Source organism: Gopherus evgoodei, chromosome 8 (assembly GCF_007399415.2).
Source record: "Gopherus evgoodei ecotype Sinaloan lineage chromosome 8, rGopEvg1_v1.p, whole genome shotgun sequence".
In the NCBI taxonomy this organism is placed as follows: Eukaryota; Metazoa; Chordata; order Testudines; family Testudinidae; genus Gopherus; species Gopherus evgoodei.
The window spans coordinates 32,847,257-32,875,097 of NC_044329.1; the positions used below are offsets into that span (position 1 = coordinate 32,847,257).

Sequence of the window (27,841 nt, forward strand, 5' to 3'; positions counted from 1 at the left end):
ATGTACTGCAGATATTTTGTCCTCATCTGTGCGTGGCTTTTTCTTCCAACTCAAAGGTAAGGTTCCTGACAAGAATACCATCTGAAGTGTAGTTGCTATAAATGCTGGGAGCAGGAAGGAAAATAGCCATGGTCCAGACTCCAATCCTCCTATCCCTTCCTAAGAGGGCTGGATGCATCAGGAGAGAGCTGATTATACCATAACAAAGGATAGTGCAATGGGAACAACTCCCTGAGTCACAATCCCTCACTAGGGAGGTGCTGCCCCCTTTCTACAGCTCAGTCAGGCTCTTGAAAGATTGCAGCTTTGTGTAACTTCCATTAGAGAATCTGGAACCACATGACCCTCCCCTAGTTTTGAGTTTAATTAAAGTGTAAAAGTCTGCATTTTTCAAGTGACCCGATGCCCAGTTCCAAGGGAGGCTAAAACCATTCATGCCTCAGTCCTGAAACAACTTTTACATAGAAGATTTTCAGATACCACCCTGGTGGGTGGAAGTATAAAGCCCTTATATAGGTAGAAGACAATATTGAAGAAGAGTCAAGCAATCTGAGCAGTTCTGATCAAGAAGCTGAACAGTTCTGATCATTGCTTTGGAATTTGCGGGTTCTTTCAGATCCAAAACGTACAGTGAAATTCTAGGGCTATGAAACCCACAGAAGTGAGAACTGAAGAAAAAAATTTCATAGACACCTCCAGAACCCAACCTACTGCATTTCACACTGCATAGCCCTCGCTGCCATTAGGTACTGGCAGTGGGATGATGATGCGCTGCCTTGGACCTTGTTTTGCCATTTACACCAGAATAAACACCATAAGACCAGAATTATCCATTTATTTACACCATTGGCAATTTTTTTGTGCCCACTTTATACGGGGTGTAAGTGAGTACACAGGGCCTGGCTCCGCTGGGAAATTACACCATGTTAGAACACGACCCCTCTCTGTCTTTCTAGCTAGGTACTTTAGCTTGCACTCAGTGTCTAAGTGCCTTCACACACATTAATGATTTCTCTTCAAAACACCCCTGGGTCAGGTTTATCATCTAACTATGGAATGCTAATTTTTACATAACTAGCAGAGATAGGTCTGAACGAAAACTCTGCATCTGATCACCCCGGGAGTGACTTTGCACATTGGAGCTCAGACCCACTTCTGATCATTAGCCATGCAAGCACAGAGCCGAACACAGCAGCTTGATTGTGCTCAGTTTGAAAAGCTTTGGCTAAGGCTATGAATGTTTAGTACTGGCTGCCACCTGCACCTCCCAACCCAATTCACCCAGACACTGAAGATAGGATTCCTCCCTCTCCTGATGGCATTAGCTGCGCAGGTACACTCTGACACTAGAGGATTGTCCATAAACAATAACAAGCGAGGTGCAAAGCATTTCCTGGATATCAGTGACCACCAAGGAGGAGCTGATGGCCTGAGGTACAGCTTGTGGCTATCAAAAGGTGATGACCAGGGAGGGAGGAGGAATGGATGTATTCACATATGGGTTTTATAATGAGGGGATGCAGTTTTAGATCTTGTAACCAATCGGCTTTGTAATGAGGGATGCCATTTCATGTGTTCCATACTGGATAGTTTTGGAGACTTCTAAATCTCCTCCATTTCTAGGCTTTCAAACCCCATGTTCCAAATGATCGCGAAGGACATCGTTTACACCCTATACTTATACATCAGATGGGGATAGTGGGGGCAGCTCTGCAAGGGCAGTAGGCTGCTGACAAAATCTCAGTCACCTAATTAGCCCAGTCTTCATTGGGCTGCTAAAATAGCTGTGGAGGGCCCTATTCTGTGATGGACAGACCTGTAGATGACACAGAGATTGCTTGACTCTTCTTCAATATTGTCTTCTACCTATATAAGGGCTTTATACTTCTACCCACCAGGGTAGTATCTGAAAATCTTCTATGTAAAATCAATAGCAACAGCAAATCCCTAATGACTTCATGGAATGAGTCTCTGGCACTTTTCTCTTCCTGGGGGCAACACACTACTTGTAGCTGGGTCATGTGCTATATTTTTAGGGGGGAGCAGGGTAATTGGGTGTATGAACCCCATTCTGTCACACCCACTAAGGGATTAAGAGACAGAGTCGCTACCTCTCCAGCTGCAGCTGATTGGCAGATCAGCAACACTTGGAATAAGAGGCTGCAGCAAGGTTGGGAGCTATCATCAGGAAACTGTGAAAAAGCCACCAAAGGAGCAGGACCAGGATGAGAAACATCCAAGGACTAGAGTGAGATGACTGGGGCGAAACCCACCAGCCTAAGTGGGTATTCCTTCTCCTGCACTCCATGAACTAGAAGAAGACTGGACTGGGGTGCTGCTTCTAGGCTCAGGAGAAAGACAACATAAGGATTTGAGGATTGTGGGAACTGAACTGAAAGACTAGGAGAGCAAGGTCTGAAAGGGCCAGCCAGAGTCGGCCCACAACGTTTTGGCACCTGAGGTGGGGAGCACAAATGACATCCCCATGCCCCCTCACTTAGGCCAAAATTTGAAAGGTCTCAATTCTGCCTTCTTCCTGTTCTGCTCTTCTCATGGTACTGCTCTGTTACCTACCCCAATAAAAAAGAACTAACAACTTAAAATACCTTGTTAAAAAATTTTAAGTAACACTTAACTTTCAAACACCTGAACAGCAAATGTAACTTTTCTTGTCTGCATAGTAAACACTGGCATTTTTATCTGTTTGAATAATCAAAGTGGTGTTTTCCGTGCCTTCTTGGTTGCAGGATTTGAACTGCTTCCTGAAGGTCCATAGTCTGGGCCAGCTCATGTTCTACTGAGATGGTTGCAAGGCCGACTCGCCTCTCCTGTGTCATTGTGGAGCGTAGATATGTTTTTATTGACTTCAACTTGGAGAAGCTGCGTTCTCCACTGGCAGCTGTTACGGGAAGTGTTAGAAGTATGCGCAGAGCAACAAAAGCATTTGGAAAGAGGGTGGTCATCTTATTAGTGCACATATATTCCAGAACAGCCTTTGGAGTTGATCCTGCTGAAATGTATCTTGAAAGGGCTTTCAGTTCATCACCTAAATCACTCGCATCAATATTGCGCATGTCATCATGTGTCAACACTGTCTCTAGTGCCCTGCATTGCTGGTGTTGGTCTTCTTCAGGTATAGTCAGGAGTTTTGGAATATCATATAACATCCTAAACATACTGCTGTGTTCCCTGAGCTACATGAAACAATCTTCAACTGACTATATTGCACAATCTAGCACCTGGTTAAAGAATTCAACTTTGAATTGTTGTTTGGGGTCTCTTATGGGATTACCCTGTGCCTCATAATCAAAATGCCTTCTACTTCGGTGATGCTTGTATTCTTGAATGGGTAGGAAAATAGCTTCAGTGTGAAGTTTCTCTGCCAACTTCTGTGCACTTTTCCGAACGTTTTGAAATCCCTCATCTGACCAATAAGACTGTAGGTATGACTTTGCTTTGTCCAGTTGTTCCATTGCTCCAGATATATCAAGGTCAACACCTTGGAGTCTCTTGCTTACAACATTTATTTCAAACAGTATGTCAAGCCACAACACCAAGCCACACAGAAATTTAAAGTTATGTATATTTCTGGTGATTCCATTTTTCTCTGCCACTGTTCTCCCACGAACAGTTCCTGTCATAGCATTATCCTCAATAATGGCAATTATGGCATCATCTATCTTCCCAATTTGGTGTTTGATAGGCTTTATCGCCTCTACTCAACTTTCCCATCATGTGGCACTCAGTGGTTTCAGTGTCAGAGAGGATGTTCCCAGATGTTGCTTCAAAATTTGCCATCAATGAGTTGATGCATAGAAAAATATATTGATGCTTTGAATTACATTAAAAAATTCAGCAGTCTTGCTAGAAGCTGATGCTGCATCACTGTTCACCGAGTGCAATGAATGAGAACTGCATGGGACAAAAAAAGCTTGAGGGTTTAACTCTCAGATCCGTGTCTGCTCTCCTCTGTTCTTTCCTCTTGGTAGGAGAATCTAAATCTAAATACCCTGAACACTAGGGAGGCTGTGATCCAGAATTCCAAGCCGAGTTTGGATCCAGAGCCGGAGACCAGACCTGTGATGTTGGTTCTGACCTATCTTTACCTACTGCCAAAGATAGCCAGAGGCATTAAAAATGAACCAAAAATCTCAGATGCCTAGTCTAGCCACTGCTTCTCTTCTGTTTAAGAAGCAATGGTGCCTCAGCAGCATTACCATGGTGCAGACACATGTAGCCAGAGATCATGGCTTTATTTGCCAAGGCTCATGAATACAGCTACAGAATTTCACTGAGATCCTCCATTCATCTCTGCAGGTGACAGGCCCACGCTTAGCAGCACAAGTCACTGGAAAAATATTACTTCAATACTGCATACTCTGCACTGGTATCCCACTGAGTCCTATAGCATCACCTACTGGCCAAGAGTAGCTCTGCAGCACCCTGCCTCAGTTTCCTTTTATGTTTGGGGCCCCTTAAAAGTCCACATACTTAAAACATTCGCCATCACACCGTCTTTTTAATAGACTTCAAAACCTATAACTTTCACCCCAGTTTCAGCTGGGCTTAAGCCATACTCCCCGAAGATCTGTTCTCTCTCTCAAGTTTACTTCTTTCATCCTAGTGCCAAGCTGGGCACATCCCCTCTGCTCCGGGCGTCTGTCTTCCTGCTTTCCCACCACCTTTTGTCTGAGGCTTGGCCTTCTCCACTGGCCTTCCTCACCCCTACTCATTCAGAGCTCTCCAGGAACCTTATCGCTCTCTGACAGCATCTCCCAATCACCTGCAACTCTGTCCACCTTTATAAGGCTCAGGTGCCTTCCCTTAAGTCCACTTGGGCAGCAGGTTATGGGTCCAAGAGCACTGGACCCCACTGCCTCTTAAAGGGGCCAGTTCAGTTCAGGGTCTCTGACCTGGTTTTCAAAGTCTCCCATTGGATTAGTCCCGGCTACTGGAGAGATTGTCTCTCTCCATCCAGCCATGCCCTATTTAGAAGGCTGTATTGCACTTGAATGAGGAAACTATCAGCCAGCATGGTGAGACTGACAATTGGGGCTGGAAGATGCTTCCCAAGACCAAGACACTGGATCTCCCTCTCAGATGAGAGAAGAACAGCTACTAACTGCACTGCATTCAGAGTTAAGTGCAACTATCACTAACAGTACTCTGCTCATGCTGGCAGGGGCATTTTCATATTCAGAGTAAGAAAGGAGGAGACAGAAGCCCGTCTGTTGCTGAAAGGGGCTTGTTACCGTTATTTTTGTTGGATTGTAAATTCTTTGGGACAGTGGCCATTGCTGTGTTCTGTGTACAGGACAATGGGGTCCCGGGGCATGGTTGGAGATTCTAGCTCTTTCTTTAGTTAGTCCATCCCATACTTTGCTTCATATTGGGCTACCCACATTTGCCATCCTTGCCTGTTAACTGCCCATCTCTCCAAAACTTCCGATTTTATGTTGGTTGAGGTGCTTGATGTCATTCAGAACTGTTCATTTCCATGTTATTCACAGTCTCTCTCTTTCTTCTTGCGTTTTCTGGCTTCCATTCAAGGGCAGTATTTGGTAAGCATTCTTTTTCCATTCTCAGCACGTCCCAGCCATTGATGTCGTCTTTTGTAGATTATTTGTGAGAAGGTACCTTGTCCAGTAATTTTTCTGACTTCTTCATTAGTCCTCCTATCTCTATATGTTATTCCCATTATTCTTCTCAGACATTTGTGATGAAATGCATCCAGCTTTTGCATATCTTTCTTGGTAAGTTGCCATGTCTCACTGCTATACGTTGTGATGGCGATAACAATTGCCTTGTACACATTCAGTTTTGTCTTGAGGGAGATGTTTTTGAGTTGCCAGATGTTTTTGAGTCTTCCAAATGCAGTGTTTGCCTTTCCAATTCTTCTTCTTATTTCCTCGGAACTAGTACCATCTTGATGGTACTTCCAAGATACGTAAAATTGTCCACCTTCTCCAGTTTCTCTTCTTCAGTTTTGATTTCTGTCCCTATAGTCCCCATTAACATGACTTTACATTTCTTTGCATTGTATCTCAAACCTATCTTCTCCATTACTTCTTTTACTTGGTTTGTGCACTTTTGTAGTCCATTGGCTTATCTTCACTGATAAGAGCGATGTCATCAGCAAAGTCTAGATCAAATAGCCTTGAATTGTTCCATTTTAGGCCATGTGTATCACCGTTGCATTGTTTTAATTCCTAGTCGATGACTAGCATAAACAAAAAAGGAGACAGGATGCACCCTTGCCTTACACCTGTCTTGATGCTGAATGGCTTACTCAATCCATTTTAATGCAGCACTTTGAGATGGCGTAGAACAGGAGTCAGCAACCTTTCAGAAGTGCTGTGCCAAGTCTTCATTTATTCACTCTCATTTAAGGTTTCACGTGCCAGTAATACATGTTAACATTTTTAGAAGTTCTCTTTCTATAAAAGTCTATAATCTATAACTAAACTATTGTTGTATGTAAATAAATAAGGCTTTAAAAATGTTTAAGAATCTTCATTTAAAATTAAATTAAAATGCAGAGCCCCCCAGATCGGTGGCCAGGACCCGGGCAGTGTGAGTGCCACTGAAAATCAGCTCGTGTGCTGCCTTCGGCCTGCGTGCCATAGGTTGCCTACCCCTAGCGTAGAATGTCTTCATAATGTTAATTAATTTTGTTGGAATTCCATATTGTTCCACAATTTTCCACATTGTTTCTCTATTTACACTATTGAATGCCTTTTGAAGGTCCACAAAATTGATGACAAGACTGCCTTGGAATTCAATTGTGTTCTCAATAATCCCTCTTAGAGTGAAAATAGCATCTGTGCATGATCTCCCTTGTCTAAATCCAGATTATTGTTCACATAGGTATTACCGCAATACAGATAATAACTGTGGGAAGCATTCAGCTACTATGGTGTGTGACAAAGTTCCTCCTCTACCTTGGTGGGTCCTGCGCTTATTTGGCAGATTTGCTCACCTCAGTGATCTTTCCCACAGTCTGGGTAACTTCTCCTGTGTCTGATCAGGAGTTGGGAAGTTTGCGGGGAACCCGGGCCTGCTCTCTACTCCGGGTCCAGCCCAGGGCCCTGTGGATTGCAGCTGTCTATAGAGCCTCCTGTAATAGCTACATGACAGCTACAACTACCTGGGCTACTTCCCCATGGCCTCCTCCAAACACCTTCTTTATCCTCACCACAGGACCTTCCTCCTGGTGTCTGATAACACTTGTCCTCCTCAATCCTCCAGCAACACACCCTCTCACTCTCAGCTCCTTGTGCCTCTTGCTCCCAGCTCCTCACATGCACTTCCTCTCCTCTGGCTCCCCCTCGCCTGACTGGAGTGAGCGCCTTTTTAAACTCAGGTGCCCTTATTAGCCTGCCTTGATTGGCTGCAGGTGTTCTAATCAGCCTGTCTGCCTTAATTGGTTCTAGCAGGTTTCTGATTACTCTAGTGCAGCCCCTGCTCTGGTCACGCAGGGAACAGAAAACTACTCATCCAGTGACAGTATATTTGCCCTCTTCTAGACTCCTGTACCCACTGGCTTGGGTCTGTCACAGGTGATAGGCATGAATACAAGAACCCACATGAGTAAACATTAAGGAAGTCATAAGCAAATTCCAACTGTCACCATTCCAACTATTTTTGGACATAAGCAGCCTCCTCAGACAATCATATCCCTCCTACACCGCTGTAAAACACCCCAAACTTTGGATTGTCTGTTTAATTAAGTCACATTCTGATTGCCCACGGTCCCTGTCCCGCCCACAAATTAAACAGCAGAATCAAGTGCTGCTGGCTTTGATGAAGTGTTTTACGCAGTTTCTGTTGGACTGCTATATACATGCAGGCAGTGTTTCCCAAACTTGGGACGCCGCTTGATTAGGGAAAGCCCCTGGTGGGCCGGGCCTCTTTGTTTACCTGCCGCGTCCGCAGATACAGCCAATCACTGCTCCCACTGGCTGCGATTTGCTGCTCCAGGCCAATGGGAGCTGCTGAAAGCGGCGGCCAGCACATCCCTCATCCCATGCTGCTTCCTCCAGCCCCCACTGGCCTGGAGAAGCTAACCGCAGCCAGTGGGAACTGTGATTGGCTGGACCTGTGATGCGGCAGGTAAACAAAGAGGCCCGGCCCACCAGGGGCTTTCCCTAAACAAGCGGCATCCCAAGTTTGAAAAACTGCCTGCAGGGAACACAGCTACAGCTGCACAACAGATGCTCCCAACATGACCTACCACGCCTAACAATATGTATTTGTATATTTTAGAAAGTGCACCCTGGGCCATAAATCGGACACACACAGCAGTGACATGGTATCACTCCCTGGATTTGAGAACCTCACAGAGGGCTACAACAAATATCTCAGGCCCTACTTTGGTGGTACGTCAACAGAACATTTCAGTATCTGATAAAAGAATTATATAATCAGTAATGTTTGCATGGAGAGAATAATGTTTTATGGGTTTTCTTTAGCAAGCACTAGTTTCTGTCCCTGTTAAATTAGCTGGGACTGGAACTATGTGCCCAAAGTCCATCCTCACTTACCCTCTCCAATTCTGTTTGCTCAATGGACTCCAAGTGTATGATTGAAGGCAAAATTTATTCCCTTGGAACATATTTGTCTGTGGAATAAAGAACAGGAAGCTTAGAGAGTTTTGACACCTGTCAGATTAGTTACCTTGGGCTAAATTCTGCTCTGTTACAACCATGCAGCCCCTTTGTTTCAGTTTGTCCCCCTGGTGTGGCTGTGTATTTGTTAATGGACATCCATTTTGCAAGTGTCATTGTGGCTACAAATGAAAGAAGCCTGCCTCCTTGAACTGCAGAGTTGCTCACTTATCACTTACTTCCTGTTTACTCCCAGTCTCTGGGGATTTGTTTCCACTGTGAAACCATATACACTAAATTCTAAACAGCCTATGCCCAGGCTTTGCCTTAAATTTTGTGAAGGGGCAGCCTCCTCAGTGCACAGAGCATATCTGGATGTTCTGTGAAGTGCAGATGACCAAGCATTATGCAGTCTGATTACAACCCCTATGCCATGTAATGGAGCTTGTGTACATTGGCATTGTCTTACACCTTTTAGCTTCTCTCTCTTTATCTTCCTTGTGTGGTGATAAATCTCTACAATAGTGGAGTTACACAGAGTAATGACCACTACGTCTGGTATTGTGGAATAATACCAGCTCTTCATTGAAATTTGTCCCATAGGACAACAGATGGTTATAAAATAGAAGAGAGAAGTTTAATTGCATGCAAGTCAATATCAGCACAAGTTTAATGTGTCCATATCACATTGGGTAAAAATTGTCAGCACTCTGGCACCTAAATAACTATCACTTTGGAAAATGGGATCTAGCTCCTAAATCACTTAGGCACTTTTGAAAATTGTCCTTTTTGCAACTTGAAATCTTATTAGGTAAATGAAAAATATGAATTCTAGATACATTTAAAAAATCTTGTTAAACCTAACTGACTTTTAGAAAGTGGGTGGCTTCAATTCTAACTGGCAAGATATATAGGATTGAGCAAGTTATATAGGCAAAAAAAGTACACGTGTTGACTAGATAGATATATATGGCCTGCTCCTGAAACATGGTGACCACCTGCAAATCCTGTTGACTTCAGAAGAATTTTTGGGTGCTCAGCACCAATCAGGATCAGGTCCCTGTGGCCCTAGGGCTTAATTCTGCCTTCCTTATTCACGCAAATCTCCCACTGAAACCAATGGGAATGGAGTATTGGGCCCAGTGCATATGAATGTTTGTGATCTGTGGGTTATGAAGAAAATGTTCTAATATGTTACTGTGCCATATATTTGCTACTGTGCTGATGGGATTTGATCTTCCTCAAGTTCACCCTTATTACAATAAAAAGAGGCAAAATATAAACTGACTTACACTAACCTCTTCTGACATTTCCTAGGGTGGAGCTGCCCTCTTGTGGTGAATCCTAGCTTCAGCACTTGAAAAGAGGCAGCCACACTACCAAGTTATGTGGTTCCTTCAATGTAAAATTGTGTGTGTATCTACCCAGTGAAAGGGGATGTTTTGTCTCCATTTTGTCATGTGTTTTAGTCACTGACAAACTACCTCTTTTCTAGCTAACGGCTGTTCTTTAAGAGTTTCACTTTACGGGCACTGAAGTGAACTCCACAGAGGGCTCACCCAAGCCCATAAGCACCAATGAGGCCTGCTTTGTCACCTTGTGTGGGTCTTGTGTGCTAAGGAGAATTTCACCCCATATGTACTGAAATCTGCTAACTAAATTTCTAGTAGGGCCCATTTCCTGACTTGGGAAACACCTGCCCAGGGGATAGGAAACCCCACAAGTTCGGACTTCATTGTTCTACCAAGTGGACTGAGTTTTCTTCCACCTCTACAGAAGTGGCAGGAGTTTGGCCTCCTAAGTTCACAAATCTTCCTGACCTCAATGCATCACAATTCATGCTCCCCATAGAGTAGTGATGCCCACAGACTGCTGTCCCACCCACGTCACCCCTGGGGGGGACGGGGAGAGAGACAGGGTATTCACTGTACACTACCTCTGAAGGAACAACGCATGAAAATAACGTTGTTTTACACAACAATTTCTTGTGGGTAAGGAAGCTGGGGGCAGGGAGGGAAGATGGGGAACAGTGGCACAGACAGCAGCAGTCTCTATCTGGCCCTGCACCTGGCCCGTACCCTCCTAAAGCACATCTACTGAGAGGCTTTTATGAGATCAGGCAAATAAGGAACAATGGCAGAGACCGGGCAATTCCTCTTCCATCCTCTCAGATAGGCTTCTGCCATCTGAGTTCTCTGTGTTCTCTTTCTGTGAGACAGAAAGCAGATTTCCAAAGCTGGGTGTGCAAAGGAGAACATGTATCTTTTCTCCATAAAGCAAATCTCTCTTCTCATATGCTTCCAGTGTACCTTACAGCACTCTGTCCTCTGTTCAACTCCAATTACAGGGCAGGACGGAGGTGGCCACATTAAAACAAATCTAACACGCTGTTTGTTGCCAAACAATGGTTCACTGGGGCACAATGCTCACTCCCTGTAAAAGATTTCCTTAGATCCCATTTGGCAGGTTCCCAAGGTGCCGGGCTCAGCACTCTGGGACGGGGGAGGTCAGACTCTGTGCACGGACAGCTGGGAGAGTCCCTAGATCAGGTCTCCACTATGAGCGTGTGTGTACACTGCAGTTGAGAGGTGTAACTGCAGCACATGGAGATGTACCTGAGATAGCTTTGATTTGAACCCAGTGATCACTTTCAGCGAGTGGTGCTGCTCACATGAGAGGCCATGGCAGTTGATTAGATTCACAAAAGGTGACACCTGAATCACTTATAAATCCGTGAATAACCAGAATTGTAGGGAACAAAATCTCACCCTCCCAAACTCAGGGACAGGCTGCAGGACTGTAGAGGAAGAGTGAGGTTGGGGAGTCCGACTTGCTTTGCATCAGGAAAAGGCTGTGTGGTTCAGTGGACAGGACATGACTAGAAGTCAGGGGGCTCAGTTCTATTCCTGCTTTTGGTTCTGACTCACTGGGCAAGTCACTTAATTGCTCCAGGACTCAGTTTTCTCATCTGAGAAATGAGGATAACACTTCTTACGCACCTCTCTAGAGCACTCTGAGATCGAGCCGTGGAAAGTGTTATATAACACCTCAAGATTGTTATCATTACATATGCTGAGCCATGTGTGGCTCTTGATTTCTGTGGCTGATTGTAATGGAAATATTACCTACTTGGATTGCCTGGGTGTATGGCCACTGGTGCTGCACATGATCATTTCAGTCTGCTGAAAAGTTTTTGAGCATGAGATTTCACAACCCAAACTGCTCATGTTTAACTCTCTGAAATTTAGTCTAGTTCTTTGGTTGCTGGCAGCCATAGGAACAGCCCTATATGTAGGCTTGGAAGGATTAGATTTGTATAGGTAAATGCTGATTACATCATATGTGTGCAAACTGATGAAAAAGTATTACCATCAGTAATTATCAAAATAGACAGTTAGGCAAAGTAAGACAAATGCTTCTTGAGAACTTATTAGAGTTTGATTTTAAGGCTGTTTACTTTGTATATTTTGATGTTGACAATTTGGTTTAATGATTACAAGACTTTTTAACTTTTTTAAACTGTGTCTACTATCATTAAATAATTGTCTGACCTCCCTATAGTTTCCCACAACTGTGAAAATTTAAATAGCTAGATAAAAATCTTTAAAAAACTTTAAAATAAACGTTGATATTATGCATCAAAATTATAAAAAAAATCTAATTCTTGCAAGACTACCTATGTGTGCTGCTTGATTGAGTGCAGAACTGAATTCCATACTGAATTCTAAGTGTCCATTTCTTTTGTTTAGTACACAACAACATAGTATTACCTTCACCCTTTTTTCGCTCTAATCTAAGCCTTTCTATCCCTCCCCAGGGAAACCTGTTCAAATAGCATTGAGCCTGGATGTTGCAAGTATTTCAAGTATATCTGAGAGTGACATGGTAAGTGACTCAGTCTCGATTACATACTGAGGAAAAAGGGGCCAGTTTGGCTCTGTGCTCTGGAGGGGATCCAGGTTTGAGACACCAGAGTTGGAGACCAAGATTGACTGATGGTATTGGGTGCCTCTGTTCTTGGGAGCCCAGTGTGGCAATTCCCAGCTAAGCCACAGACATCCTGTGACCTTGGGACCAGATAGCCACTTGGGACGAAATCCTCAAAGATATTTAGGCATCTAACTCCCTTTCAATGGGAATTGGGTGCCTAAAAACCTTTGACAATCTTGGCCATGGTCTCCCTGTGCCTCAGCTGCTCATCTGCAAAATGAGGATAATAGCACTTTCCTCACTCACAGGGCTGCTGTGAGGATCAAATCCATTTGCAATTATGAAGCACTCGGGTGCTACAGCCGAGAGGATATAAGGACTGAGTTTGAGACAAAGACAGGGGGCTGACTGTCAAAAGGCAGGAGCTCAGCATGTCCTGAAAGTCAGTCCCATTTGAGGGGTCTGAAGCTGGGCACCAAAAATGGAGGCACACAAAGTTATTATTCACAATGGAAGATTTAGCCGTGAGCTGCAGCTGTTGTAGCTTTTCATCTCCCATTCTGTTCCCTGCAGAGTCTACTCTTGCAGGCTTAGGCATGAGACTGGGTGTTGCTCCAGAAGTCACCCCCAGTCCTCCTCTTTAGCCTTCAGATTGTGGAAGACTAAAGTGGATTAAAGCTGAGGAGAAGCCCTAATGTTCAGAGGGCTAGAAGGGCCATCACCCCAAGGGGAAATATAAAGAGAAACCTTCACCAAATACAGGGTATTTTCATGAGTCCAGTCACCCATTCCTTGTAAAATTACCCCTTTCTACAAAATATATTCCCTCCCCATCCCACCTAAATTCCCCTTGTGTCAAGGAGAACATTATAGAGACATATTCTATGGCTAGATAAATAATTGAAATGACCCAGAGGCTTTCCCCTTCATCACCAGTATTAATAATTCACTATACTGAAACTCTTAACAGTGTATCATTTCAATCACTTAAGTCATGGAGTAGAACTTACTCCCCTACCTCCTCCTCCCCCCACACACAACAGTCTGAGAATCAAATCTGAAGAGTGAGAATAACATAATTTATTTAGCACCTTTCATACCAAAGGATTTTACAAACCATCTATTGCCATAAGGGAATCAGTTCATCTGCCACTGAAATGCAGCCATGTCTGGGCAGGAACATGGTAGCTGTATAACGATGCGCAACAACACTACACAATCATGAAAGCTGCATTTAGTTCATTTTCAAACTAGAGAGCCAAGGGTTGCCACAAAGTCCTGTCATGTACTCAGGAGGTTCAGTAAAGAACTGTCTTTGTATCCATTACAACTGAGCCCTGATTTTCTCTTTATCACGGGGGCACTATAAAACTACTTCATCCACTTGAAACTGCTGGGGCTATTTTAGACAGGCTGGATATTGCAACCAAGCTGGAATTTGACCAGGACACTGGACCAGGACAACAGTTGGTCAAGATCTTGTTTTTTGACTCTCCTACCTAAAACTTCAATCCCATCGCACCCCTAGTCCCTGGCTTGGGCTCAGTTTAGTACAGACCTGACAGAAGAGTAACACTACAAGCTTTGACTGCACTTCCTACTTTATTTGGCTTAAATAGCATGTTATTTTCTTACATTTCTTCAACATATCACCCTCTTCTCTAAGCGCAACCCACCTGCCCCGTCTGAGTGATCTGAATATAGCTCCCAATAATGAATAAAGGGAACAAATATTGTACAGGACCAGTGGCATGACTCATTCGTGGTCCTGCTTATCTCCATTACTCCAAACTGTGTTATTCTTCTCATCATCACTGGATTATTCTTCTCATCATCTACTATGCATAGTCTTTCCTTCCCTTACACAATTGCCTTCCATGGCTTAAACAAATGAACTTTCAATAGGGTGAATAGGTAAAATGCAAGTGGTGTTTGCGCTTGGACTTTTAGCTCTGGTGAAAGGCCAATGCAGCTGTATTTGCATTCCTACTCTCCCTCTATGTGGCTATTATATATAAAATTATATAACACACGAATGCAGTATATGTATATAAGAACAGGAGTACTTGTGGCACTTTAGAGACTAACAAATTTATTTGAGCATAAGCTTTCATGGGCTACAGCTCACTTCTTCGGATGCATAGAATGGAACATACAGACAGAAGATATTTATACATACAGAGAACCTGAAAAGGTGGAAGTACGCATACCAACTGTAAGAGTCCAATCAATTGAGATGAGCTATCATCAGCAGGAGAGAAAAAACCTTTGAAGTGATAATTGAGATGACCCATAGAAGGTGTGAGGAGAACTTTACATAGTTAAGCAGAGAGGTTGACTCTCTTACTTATATATATATATATATATATATATATATATATATATATATATATATATATATATATATATACTTACTGCATTCGTGTGTAGGTTACTTATATAATTTTCCCACACTGGAAGCTATTTTATATGTAATTGATGTAGGGTCTTGAGTAAGAGAGTCAACCTCTCTGCTTAACTATGTAAAGTTCTCCTCATACCTTCTATGGGTCATCTCAATTATCACTTCAAAGGTTTTTTCTCTCCTGCTGATGATAGCTCATCTCAATTGATTGGACTCTTACAGTTGGTATGCGTACTTCCACCTTTTCATGTTCTCTGTATGTATAAATATCTTCTGTCTGTATGTTCCATTCTATGCATCCGAAGAAGTGAGCTGTAGCCCGTGAAAGCTTATGCTCAAATAAATTTGTTAGTCTCTAAAGTGCCACAAGTACTCCTGTTCTTTTTGCAGATACAGACTAACACAGCGGCTACTCTGAAACCTGTTATTATGATTATGATTGTTTATTGGGTATGAATACATGAAAAACCTCAAGCAAATAGAGGGACTAAGTTTAGAATTCAAGTCTACCAGCTTTGTCCTGTGTGTTTTAAGCTGAGTTTGGTGTGTTACATGCCCTACATTTAATGCTATGGCTGTATCCTTCAGGAAAGACAGCCAGATGTTGTAGCAAAGGAGGGTGAAACAAACACACACACACACAGTTTTTGAAGACTATGCCTCAGCCTCCTTAGTATGTTTTGGACATAGGAGGTGGACACCAATGCCTCAGAAACATTCTTGCTGCGTGTCTTCTCATGCCTGCCTTTCTCCTTCAGGACTACACTGCTACAATATACCTGCGGCAGCGCTGGACGGACCCCCGCCTGGTTTTTCATGGCAACAAGAGCTTCACTTTGGATGCTCGTCTAGTAGAATTGCTCTGGGTGCCAGACACATATATTGTGGAGTCTAAACGGTCTTTCCTGCATGACGTTACCGTGGGGAATCGTCTTATAAGATTATTCTCCAATGGCACTGTCTTGTATGCATTAAGGTAAGTCATGTACTGGTGGTGAAGAGCAAATTATTAAAACCACACAGGATCAGAATGTGTATATGCTGGTGTGGCCATCATGGTTAACAAGAGCTATGGAATCAACAGGCCCCTGGTTTTGACATTATTTTCTGGATCTTAGCGTAATTTAATTGCCTTCGCTGCAGTTGCACATTCCTCCCAGTCAGTGCAGTTGTTATCTCGTATTATTTCTATAGCATTAGTCCCTAGGAGCTCCAGTCAAGGATCACTGTCATGTCCCGTCCTCCCCCTCACCCCCATCTCCTCCTGTACAGAGCAGTAACACAGAAGACTGTCCCTGGCCAGAGAGCTTACAATTTCAGTGACAGACAAAAGATGGCAGGTGAATAAAACAGAATGAGCTGGAAGAATATGAGAGGCGGAGGTAACAAAATGAACAAACTTTAGCAGAAAACTGGACGTCTTGGCTTGCTGCTAGCTTAACCAATACCAGCCAATGGTGATCTTTAGGTATCACATTAATATTCAGTTAAAGCCATTTGTGTCATTTCCCCATTAATGTCCCATGCTCACAAAGCCAAACTGTGCTCTCTCTTACACCAGTGTTAATCCTGAGTCACTCTGTCTCCGCTGACTTAGACTACACTGGTATAACTAAGCTCAGAATTTATACCTTAGGATGCAACTTCTCTGGTGTTATTAGTGCATTGATTTCAAAAGTCAGAACTATCCAAAAGCCTGATCAGATTCTTTGGGGTCTGGAGTTTGCTATGAAAAATAGAGACATCCTGCGGTATGTTTTTATTGCACAGCTTCTGAACTTTCTCTCTCCCCATGTAGAATCACTACTACTGTTGCATGTAACATGGACCTGTCAAAATATCCCATGGACACACAGATGTGTAAACTGCAGCTGGAAAGCTGTAAGTATAGCATTCTACAGATGCCTGAGAATATTTGTCTGGCCTATTTTGAATCTGTTTATTCGTATGTAGGTGTCCATTCAAATATTTGGTTTTAGCCAGAACAGCCTCTGAAAATGTGCCTTTATTTCTGCAAATACAGAAACTTTTCAAGAAGAAAACAGTTCAACTTAATTCTTCAAATATAAATTATTGTTATTCTAGGGTTTATAAAGTTCCTGTCCTCATGGTCCCCATGTGCACTTTATAGATGTCAGAATGGTAATAAACACTACCTTCCCCCAAACAGTCAGCCGGTATTTCAGTCTTTCACATAGAAGTAAATTATACTGTCTTTCTCTAAAATCACCTCTTTCATTAGGGCTAGCTTTTGTTACAATAGGTGGATAATAGGACCCAAATTTTCAAAAGAGTGCCCTCAGTTATCATCCATTTTGCACCCCATTCACCCATGCAGTTCATGTTTGTGTATGCAGAAATCTCTGTCTTGAACACATGCATTGGACAGTAAACTTGCATAAGTCAGACATGCCCACTCATGAAAATTAGAAACTAAGTAGAATACCTAGATTGTGGCTAAGGAAGAATTTGGCTTTACAGGTTTCATTGCGGGACTGATGGCTTCCCCTCTGAATAGGTCTGTCAGTTACTGATGAAACAAGCAAATGCAATGAGTTGGTGATAATCTCACTCTGGGTGCTAATGGACACATGTCCATATTATACAAAAAAAGGTACCAAATCTGCAATTAACCAGTGCCTTTGATGGTATGGTTTGAACTGTTGCTTTCACTGATTCCCTGGGAATGAACGGTGCATGCTAGTCTCTAGAGTCCTCAGTCCAGCAGCTTTCACCTGTGCTAAATCACCTACATTCAAGGCAGAGAATGTTTTTTACCGGGGGAAGAGCTGAATTCAGGAAATGTGTATTGCCTGTGAAATTAGTGAGCTCAAGCTAGAGCAGGTCCTAGCACAGGAAGGCACAATGAAAGCTTTCCCATCTACGCCCTTTGTTACAGTAACATAAATGTTGGTGAGAATGGAAACCCGCTCCTGCAAGCCCTTTGTGCACAGAACCCCACAGTGGTCCTCTCTGGGACTCTTGGCTGCAGGGCACTTGCAGGAGCAGTGAAAGTCAGTGAGAAAAATGCTCTTGGTTACTTAAACTCGAAGGCTTGGATATTGCAATGCTGACCATTTATTGACAGCAGACAATGCATAGATAACCCAACAGTAGTCGCCAGAGAGAAAGAACCATGGGACTTGCACCAATACACTGTGGCTTTCAGGAGAGGGGATCTCTGCTCCTGATGCTGAGCAGAGGTCAGCTGACTCCCCCACCATTCCATCCATCTGTAGGCAGGCTTCGTTCTCAGCAGTCTGCATGTCCAGACACTGCTGCTCCCCAGAGAAAGAGTCTGCTCAGATGTGGCGCACTCAAAATCTCAATGAAAAGAAAGAAATTCTTCACCTCCTGCTGGGACAAAAGGGAGGGAAGCTCCCACCTAGCCTCTAATGGAATCTCCATTTTCAGGCATTCTTAAGCTGGGGCACCCACACAGGGCTCCCAATTCCCTGCCTCAAACTGAGCACCCAGAGAACTCATCTCCTCCTTCCTCCCTGTCTGCTTCTTAAATTCAGCTGTGCAGGAAGGTCGCTGCCCAGTGCTCCAGGTGAAGTGAGACACTCTCCCCATCACACAATAGTTCATCAGTGAAGATGGAGCTTTTCTTAGCTCCATCCTTGAGAATCCCCAGAGCAAAGCAGGAGCCAATCTCCTGTTTCAAGCCACAAAAAATAAATGCCTGAAATCTCATTATTTAAAAAACAGGTTTGACTTGCCAGCTTCTAGAATGGAGCTCCTATGGAAGCGCATATTATTTTCACATTAAAATCCTATTAGTTCACCATGATTAACTTTATTACAAAGAATAGCACCTGAAATAATAATGATTGGCCTCTTCTTTTAAAGTGTAACTGGCTTCAGACTTTTTTTTTTTTTAAGTAATTGGGTCTTACGTCATGCTCAGTTGCTGTCTAATTCCAGTGAAATTACATGCATATTGCCAGCTGGAGATTTCATTAGGATAAATGCCTGGAATTAATGCTATTTAAATATATGCTTGATAAATTAACAACCTGTCATTTATTAAAAAGTTTCCCTAAGTAACTGCAATTGCTATTATTACAAAACTGTCCAGAAACTTTGAAAAGTCACATGGTTAGGGTTTGCACGCAGGGATTCAGAACCTGTGCATGGAATTTATGAATACGTCAGAGGCATGTTCCAGTAATTTGTGTTTAATAGAAAACACAATTAGATAAACAATACAGTAGGAAGCGTGGTAGTTTTTCTACAAGGTGTGAACTGGTGACTATTGGCCAACCAGTGTCACTAGTAATTTTTCACACAGACATTTAATTAAAATAATCAAACTAATGAGATTAATGGGCTTATTCACTAAATTAATATGACTTTTTTGAGCTGGATGGCTATTCGGTGAGTGAGTAGGAATGTCATGTTATCAAAAAGATCACTCACGTTAATTTGGGGTCATGTTATGCTGTCACTTAAACTTCCAGAGCCAGATCCTCAGCTGGAGTAGTTTGAGGTAGCTTTGCAGAAGCCAATGGAACTATGCTGACTTACAGAGCTGAAGATCCGGTCTGGGCCCATTGTTTTCAGTGGGGACTTCTATTTCAAAATCAATGGCGGCCCTAATAAATGAGCCTCACAATATTTGAATAGTCCAGTTCAGGGTTGATAAGGTCCCAGATGTTTAGATGCTTGGCCAAAGCATCTTTGAAGTGTGCGTAAATGGGTGGGCTGTTTGGTTAGGAAAGCCACACATACTCATAAGATTTCTGACTCTTCTGCTTCCAGTCATGAGAATTTGTAACAGTTTACAGAATTGATTCTAGAAGAGGGCGAAGGATTGGAGATGATGATTGTACCTCTTTCATAATTTTCATCCCTAGTAAACCCATATGGCTGATGTAATTATGCATGGGGATTGTTGTTATTGACCAAGATCACCACTTGCAATCAAATTAGAGCTGAGTGGGATTTCCGCCTTTTAAAAAATGTTAGAATATTTAAAAAATAAAATAAAATTCTGTATGCAGATGATATGAAATAGGAGCTGACTCTCCACTGCTTGCACGTTGTTATCTGCTGCTGGGCAACGTGGATGCAGATCAGACTTCGCCACTCATTTACAACGCTGGCAGAGACTTACACCCACATGAGCAGGGGTAACTGACTGCAACAGGCACTGAAGAATAAAGCCCATACAGCCTAATTTCAATTTAAATTTGATCCAGCAGAATAAAAATATGGCTAATATAAGAGCAGCTACTTTCATCAACCTTGTAAAGTAATTATACCTATAAAACAAAATCTGTAGCCACCTAGTAATCTCGTTGCTTGTGGCTCCATAGCTGAGTATTTCTGATTCTCTCCAGTAGAGGGCAGTATGCCACACATGGACTAGTTGGTTCATTACAGTAATATGGTGCTTTATGTTGTCTGTAGGGGGATATGATGGAAACGACATAGTGTTCACTTGGTTTAGGGGAAACGATTCAGTCCATGGCCTGGAAAAACTGCGTCTGTCGCAGTACACTGTGGAACGTTATTACACTCTGGTCACGAGATCGCAGCAGGAAACAGGTAAAGCAGGGAGGTGGGACTGAAGGAAGAGCATGTGTATCTCGCAAGCATGTATAATTTTTCTCTTTCCATTCTATGCAGTGATGTCTTGCAAGCCAAGAGGACATAAGTAGTGAGATCATTAATAGTTCCTAGTCCCACTGGAAACAAGGCAGCAAAATTGCTTCTATAGGAATAGGTGATATGTTCCTTAGGTGTTAAATAAAAATATTAACAATAATACCTAGCTCTTGTATTACACTTTTCAATGGTAGATCTCAAGGTACTTTACAAAGGGAGGTATATATCATTATTCCCATTCAAGTCATGGAAAATATGGATTTCACACGTGCCTGAAATCCACTTGACATTTTTATTACATCAGAAAAACCTAGATTGTGCTTTCTGCATCTGCACACTATGAATATTGCATTAAGCATTCTAGGAAACACTTAAAGTAACTGGGATCAAAACTAACTTGTTGAGTATTTGTTTCCAAAGATTACTTCTGTCTTGATGCAATGGGAATGTATTTCTCATTACCAGCTGGTTTAAACTTCCTTCCCTAGTGTCAGAGATAATATGAGTAGCGAAGCAACCTTCCTCAGGGTGACCAGATTTTCAAAATGAACCAGAACCCAGGGTGGGGGCCTAGCAGCGAAGGATCAAAGGTTTTAAATATCCAGGACATACTGGCCTTGTCAAGATACTGGCCGTCCTTAAGCATAGGAAGCATACGCAGCTGCGTAAGGCACCAGAAAATTTAAGGCACCCCGGGTCTTAGTGTCCACCCTTCTGCCTCTTCCTATCCGTGTTCTGACACTTCCTGCAGGCTCCCAACACAGCTGGCTGCTGCAGCCTGGTGAGTCTTACTATGGAGCGGATCTAGTAACTTAAATGTGAAAAAGCCTTCCAGCCTACCAGATCTATTAGCACAACATTGAAACTCTTAAAGAGCCATTTAACAGGCATTTGCCACTCCCCAGGTATATACTGTCAGTTTCTGAATTTACTGACAAAAAATGTTGTGCATTATTGTAATATTTACTCAGAACATGTTAGTCTTCAGGACCTTAGTTTAAAATTCACTTTAAAAATATTTCATTAGTGTGTTGCTGAAGATTATAAAATCACATCTCTAAAACATCCTTGCATAGATTTTTAGATGTACAATCTGAGTATTCATCTTTAGCCTTAAAATAGGGATCAGCAACCTTTGGCACACGGTCCGTCAGAGAAATCCGCTGGTGGGCTGGGATGGTTTGTTTACCTGCAGTGTCCGCAGGTTTGGCCGATCGCAGCTTCCACTGGCCACGGTTCGCCACTCCAGGCCAATGGGGGCTGCAGAAAGCGGCAGCCAGCACATCCCTTGGCCTGTGCTGCTTTCTACAGCCCCTATTGGCCTGGAACGGTGAACTGCAGCCAGTTGGACCTGCAATCAGCCGAACCTGTGGACACTGCAGGTAAACAAACCGTCCCGGTCCACCAGCGGATTTCCCTGACAGGCCATGTGCCAATCCCTGCCTTATATGCTTGGATCTTCAGACATATAGTTTTTTAAATAAATCCTTCAGAAGACCACCCTTATCTAAAATATACATTTTAATTTTAATTACTATAGTACAAAAAACTTGCTTCCAAAGTCTTCCTGTCCTTTCTGTCCATCCCTTTCTCCCTTCACCCACCTGTTGAAGAGAGCCCCTAATGGGACAACACCACTTCCTTCCGGATAGCTGAACAAATGAGTTTCCTCTTCTTTACTTCTGACTATTTGATGAACTAGTTTTAAGAGAAACCTCCAGCAAAATCAGTACCTTAGTAAGACATAAAATCCTTTGTTATGCCTAAAATCTTTGGAAACATATTTTTTAAAGTTGGTGAAATTTCATAAACATGTCTATTGTTATGGACATCACACAAAGTAAATTTAATGTTCTCTTTTTCTAAAAGCAAAGAATATTGTTATGAACACACTAATTCTCTGTGACTGATTAATTTAAAAGAATGTCTTTGTTTCAGTTAAATATGTAGTGATGTGGAATGATTACTTTATGAAGGCTTAAGAGTACATTTAAAATATAAAATAGTCTTAGAAATACTGATTAATAAAATGTAAAACAGAAGAGCTGCATCATGTTTTCCATAATATTTAATGCTGTATTCAGCAAGACAGGTGACTTGCCCTTACTACAAAGTTTTTTACAAATAAATCTCTGACAAACTTCAGGGTATATCAAAAAACCTGTGACTGATATTTTTTATTCCCAAGTTTAATGCTTTTAATTAGGTACCTTCTGCATGTCCAGTCTTCACCATCCGGCATGCAGTGGAAAAAATGCTCCATTTTCTTTAGAAAGAAATTGCAGACAAATATTTTTTTCAAATGGCATTTGCTTCATTTGGGTTCAGGGATTTGGCTGAAAGGGGGTGAGCGAGGAAGGAAGAAAGGAAGGAGAAGTGGGGAGAGGGCAGGGCCTGGGCAGAGTGGGGCGGGGCCTGGGACAGAGCAAGAGTGGAGTATGCGTGGGACCACAGGCAGAAGAGGTGGGCTAGGGAGCTAGCCTACTCAAGCAGCAGCTTCACCCACTGCCCACGACAGCAGGTAAGAGCAGGTCGGCTCCTGCACACCCAGTGCGTGGTGCAGTGTCCTTAGACAGAGGCGTATTCAGAGAGTTGAATGCACCAGCGCGGCGCATTCTGCATGAGGAAGAGGGTACGGGGCTCTCTGCAGGGATCTGTGACTCTCCGCCACCGCGAGGTTCGCCGGGCAGCTCGATATCCTTTGCTGCCTCATCCCTCCCCCCAGGCTATGAGCCTGGGCTGCCATCAGACATAGGGGCACCAATTTAATAATAATAATGCACAGGGTCCCATAAATCCTAAGGACAGCCCTGACAAGAGGTGTTTTTTTTTTTTAAGAAAACAGATAGAGGCAAACAGATGAGCTTCCACACAGCTTGGTTCCAGTTTTGGTATCCCTTGTTTACTAGAGATCACATCCTGCCTGGAACTCTATACAGCACACAGACACCATTAGTGGCTATATCATATATTGTATTTAACCAAATCATTACAGATGTGCTACAGCTGTTCTACGGTACAAAGCAGAGAGCTGAAGTTAGAACACAATGTTGCATCCAATTGTAACGGCACAAACATTCCCGCTTTCCCGTTGGCCTTCCATGGTTGAGAACTTCAATTCTGTGGTGATATTCCCACTTCCTACCAGCCTATGAAGCAGAAACCTGAGATCACCTGGGCTGCTATTAAGCTACAAGGCCATCCAGCTACCACCCTTGCTGTTTGCTGTAGGAAACTTAAGAGGCGCACATTGATGTAGGAAGTATTGTAACAGGTTAACCGAACTTAAAGACATTATGGGACAGACGTTAACAGAGTGGGGTGCTATTTCTGGGCCTGATCCATAGCCCACTGGGCTCAATGGAAAGACTCCCATTTTCTTCAGTGGGTACTGGATCAGAATTTTAATCTGACAAGGTCCTTTCAAAATGCTTCCTTGAGAAAAATACTCTGTGCTGCTTGTTAGAGAAGAACTGAAGGCATCAACCTGTCTTCAGGCTTTGTTAGGGTAATAGTATGGAATATTGCCTGTAAATAATAAGTTGGGGAGTCCTTAGTGAGCTGCCTATTTGTTTTAAATATCTCTTGGTTACAATACATTGTTAATTAACGTACATTGTGCATTGGTTTGTTTAGGAAATATGACATGAATAAAAAGACAAAATGGGTCAGTCTCTCTACTGATGTAACTTGATATCACTCCAGTGATCTCAGTGGAGCTGTGCTGGTTCACATCAGCTAAGGAGCTGGCCTATGATATGCTTGAATCCTAATCAAAGTCTCTCTGGAAACCTTGCTTTTGTGGCATGTGTCCTTGCTTTCCGAACAGGCAACTATCCGAGACTGATACTGCACTTTGAGCTGCGAAGAAATATCCTGTACTTCATTTTGGAGACCTATGTTCCTTCCACGCTGCTCGTTATCTTGTCCTGGGTTTCTTTTTGGATCACCCTGGATTCAGTTCCTGCAAGAACCTGCATTGGTGAGCTGCTGCTGGGGGAAGGGTGCTTGAGGCATGTGCAAGTGATGGGGCAGTGTGCAGTACAGTCAAATGCCAGCTTTTCTCAGATGAGCATGGAAATGGAGAATGACAAATACAAAGGGCCTTGTTGCACTTCAGCTTTGGCAAATGGAGGAGAGCCAGATTAGGAGCAAGGAGGCTGGAGAAGTACATTCTAGTTGGAACACTGCCTCCATCACAGCCCTTCATTGCCAGGGCTCCAATGCGATGCAGGACCTGAGGCATGCCTGCTGTCCGTTTCAGGCTGCCCTCCATCTACCAGGGTATCTGCATCTGAGTTAATACTGCAGAAAGTGACATCACTTAGGTTCTGCACCTCCCCCAGAGAGGGACTTTTTGCACTAGCTGAGGATAAGAAAACAGCCTAGGGAAGGGAAGAAGAGCAGCATAGAGTGGCTGAGCTTTTACACTGGTGCACTTCAGTATCCATGGGGCAGGAACTTCTCTTCCCACTGGATTCCCTGAGTGGAGAAGCTGAATTCTCTGCTTCCCCCATCTGTACAAAGTGGTATGAAGTGCTTACCATTGTAAATCAGTGGAGGATTTGGATTTGGTAGTGTTATACCCACTAGGCTTTGGTATAAAGGACTATCCAAAAGGTAAGAGAACCAGGCTTTTTGTTTCCTGAAGTACGGGTGCAATGCTTTCCCGTTGGACCTGAAAATATGTCCTTCTCCGCCTTACAGGAGTAACAACTGTGCTGTCGATGACAACTCTGATGATTGGCTCCCGGACCTCGCTATCTAAAACCAACTGCTTCATAAAGGCCATTGACGTTTATCTTGGCATCTGCTTCAGTTTCATTTTTGGTGCCCTGCTGGAATATGCAATTGCTCACTACAGCTCATCACAGAAACATGCAGCTAAAGAGCCTCAAAAGGTACATACAGAGGTGCCTTAATGAGCAAGGTGATATTGAGTCAGCCGTAGTTGGTCCTTGTTAATGGCATATCCAGTGAAGAGTGAACTAGAGAAATAGTATTCCTATTGGGGGACGAGTAAGAGGTACATGAGTCTCTCTTGTTCCTGTACCCATTAAGCAATGGTATATACAACTCCCACAGTCTCATGCAACACTGGCCCATAGCCATGATGCTAGTGTTTGGCAACTCTTGAGTGCTACTAGCTCCAGAATCCTAACAAATCTGACTGTGTTCATGGATTGTCTAGATGCATGTTAATAGCCAGAAGAACCTTTCTTGCTGGCAAAATTTGATGAGTAACTGTGCCAAGCCAAAGCGTTACACCAGTGGGGAAGACTGCCATGACCATGGGGAGAACTGCATGTTGCAACATGAAGCCTGCAGGGGCTTTTCTTTCCTATTGACATGCAGCCTTATACTGTACACCCAGCTGATTTTATAAGCTAAGAGGATTGGGCTGGTTCAGGGCTTGGAATAGAGACCTCTAAGGAGTACCTCCATCCTTCAGGAAATGTTGCTGTGATCCATAAGATGGCACTTACCGAATGTTTAAATTTTGCATGTAACAACCCTAGCATTATGGGTCTTCAGGTCTAAAGCATAGGACTCTACCACTTACGCTAAAGGAGTAACTCCCTTAGTTGAGACCTGTGTGTAGTCTCTTATCTTCTGTACAGAGCAGCCAATAGAGAAGGATATGACACACTTAGCCAGTGCATTACATATGTATTCAAATCACATCACCGAACATTAATTGCGTTCTATCATCTCCTAGGGGCCTACCAAAGAAACTGAAGATGTCAACATCACGAACATCCTCAATAGCTCCATCACCAGTTATACGCAGAAAATAAGTTTAGCTAGCGCTGAGATTTCCAGTGATAACGTCAGCTATTGTGACCTGACCATGAAAACCCATGACAAAATTAAGTTTGTGTTGAGAAACAAAATGCACAGCATCATAAGCTATTTCACAATTCAGAATCCCAGCAATGTTGACCATTACTCAAAGTTACTTTTTCCTTTGTTTTTCATGCTAGTCAATGTATTTTACTGGGCTTACTATCTGTATTTTTAGAAAATGACACCTCTTCATTCTCACACTTCAGAGGAGCTTGAAACCAGGTGGGACCAACCCACCTTTATTCCTTGATACCCCTTACTGGACAGAAAACTCACTGAGCTAATCCTACCACATTACAATTGTCCTGGAAAGAAAGGTAGATCTTCCACAGCTCATAGAAAGAGCTACAATTCTCAGAACTTTGGGGACCAGGAATACAGCCAGTGAACCCTTATTATTGCTCTGTAACCAGCATTTTTATCCTGCTCCTTGTCTTGAGTTTCTTTTAATATATGTGGGTCAGAGTGTAGTTGTGATTCAGCCACTTTTCTCTCCATAGAATGCTATTAATCTACGATGGCAACTGTGATGCACTGTAACTTGGGGGAACACCCTGCACCCCCACGTTCATCCTTATAATATGATTGTGTGGTATCCAATGCAAAGTTTGTCATGTTAGGTGTCTTCGGAAGGCTCGTGATGCACTGACCATTGTTGTTATAGTAATGTTACAGGTTGTAATTTCATGTATATAGTTATGAGGCTGAAAATGTGTCCTCATGGCTTAAAACAAGCCTAGGCAAAAACTCTTCAGGAGCAGAGGGGGCAGTTCACACCTCCTCAGGGCATATATGGAACAAACCCAGTCCAGCCTCACAGGAACAAAGGACACTGGCCTAGGCAACAACAAAGGTTCTGTTGGACTCTCAAATGAGTCACCCCCACCCCCCTTGGTCAGTTTGGGACTACAATGAGGTAATGCTCACCTGACTCTGAAGAGGGGGGCAAAGTTAAGGAGGAAGAAAGAACATGATAAAAGGGACAGATGTCTTCCACCTCCATCTACAGACACCACCACCAAGCAACTGAAGTGCTGATCAAAGGGGAGAGCCTGGCTGAAGGGCAACCAGCCAGCCTGTGATGAGAAGCATCTAAGTTTGTAAGGGCAATGAAAGTGTTAAGATCAGCTTAAAATGTATTTTGCTTTTATTTCATTTGACCAAATCTGACTTTTTGTGCTTTGACTTATAATCACTTAAAATCTATTTTTGTAGTTAATAAATTTGTTTATTCTACCTAATGCACTGTATTTGGTCTGAAGCGTGTCAGAGACTCCTCTTGGGATAACAAGCCTGGTACATATCAATTTCTTTGTTAAATTGACGAACTCATATACGCTTGCAGTGTCCAGTGGGCATAACTGGACACTACAAGATGGAGGTTCCTAGGGTTGTGTTTGGGACAGGAGATATTGGTTAGTGTAATTTGCTTGCACAATCC

At 43.0% G+C, this 27,841-nt stretch overlaps 1 protein-coding gene across 1 annotated transcript; it reads left to right on the plus strand.

The window, feature by feature from the left end:
* Window positions 1-26,575, plus strand: GABRP (gamma-aminobutyric acid type A receptor pi subunit). The gene is made up of 9 exons (XM_030572895.1): window positions 1-56; window positions 8,266-8,378; window positions 12,424-12,491; window positions 15,699-15,916; window positions 16,739-16,821; window positions 20,356-20,493; window positions 24,383-24,535; window positions 25,261-25,454; window positions 26,273-26,575. Exons 1-9 carry the CDS (start codon window positions 1-3, stop codon window positions 26,573-26,575), a joined length of 1,326 nt encoding a protein of 441 aa, XP_030428755.1.
* Window positions 26,576-27,841: the final 1,266 nt, after the last annotated feature.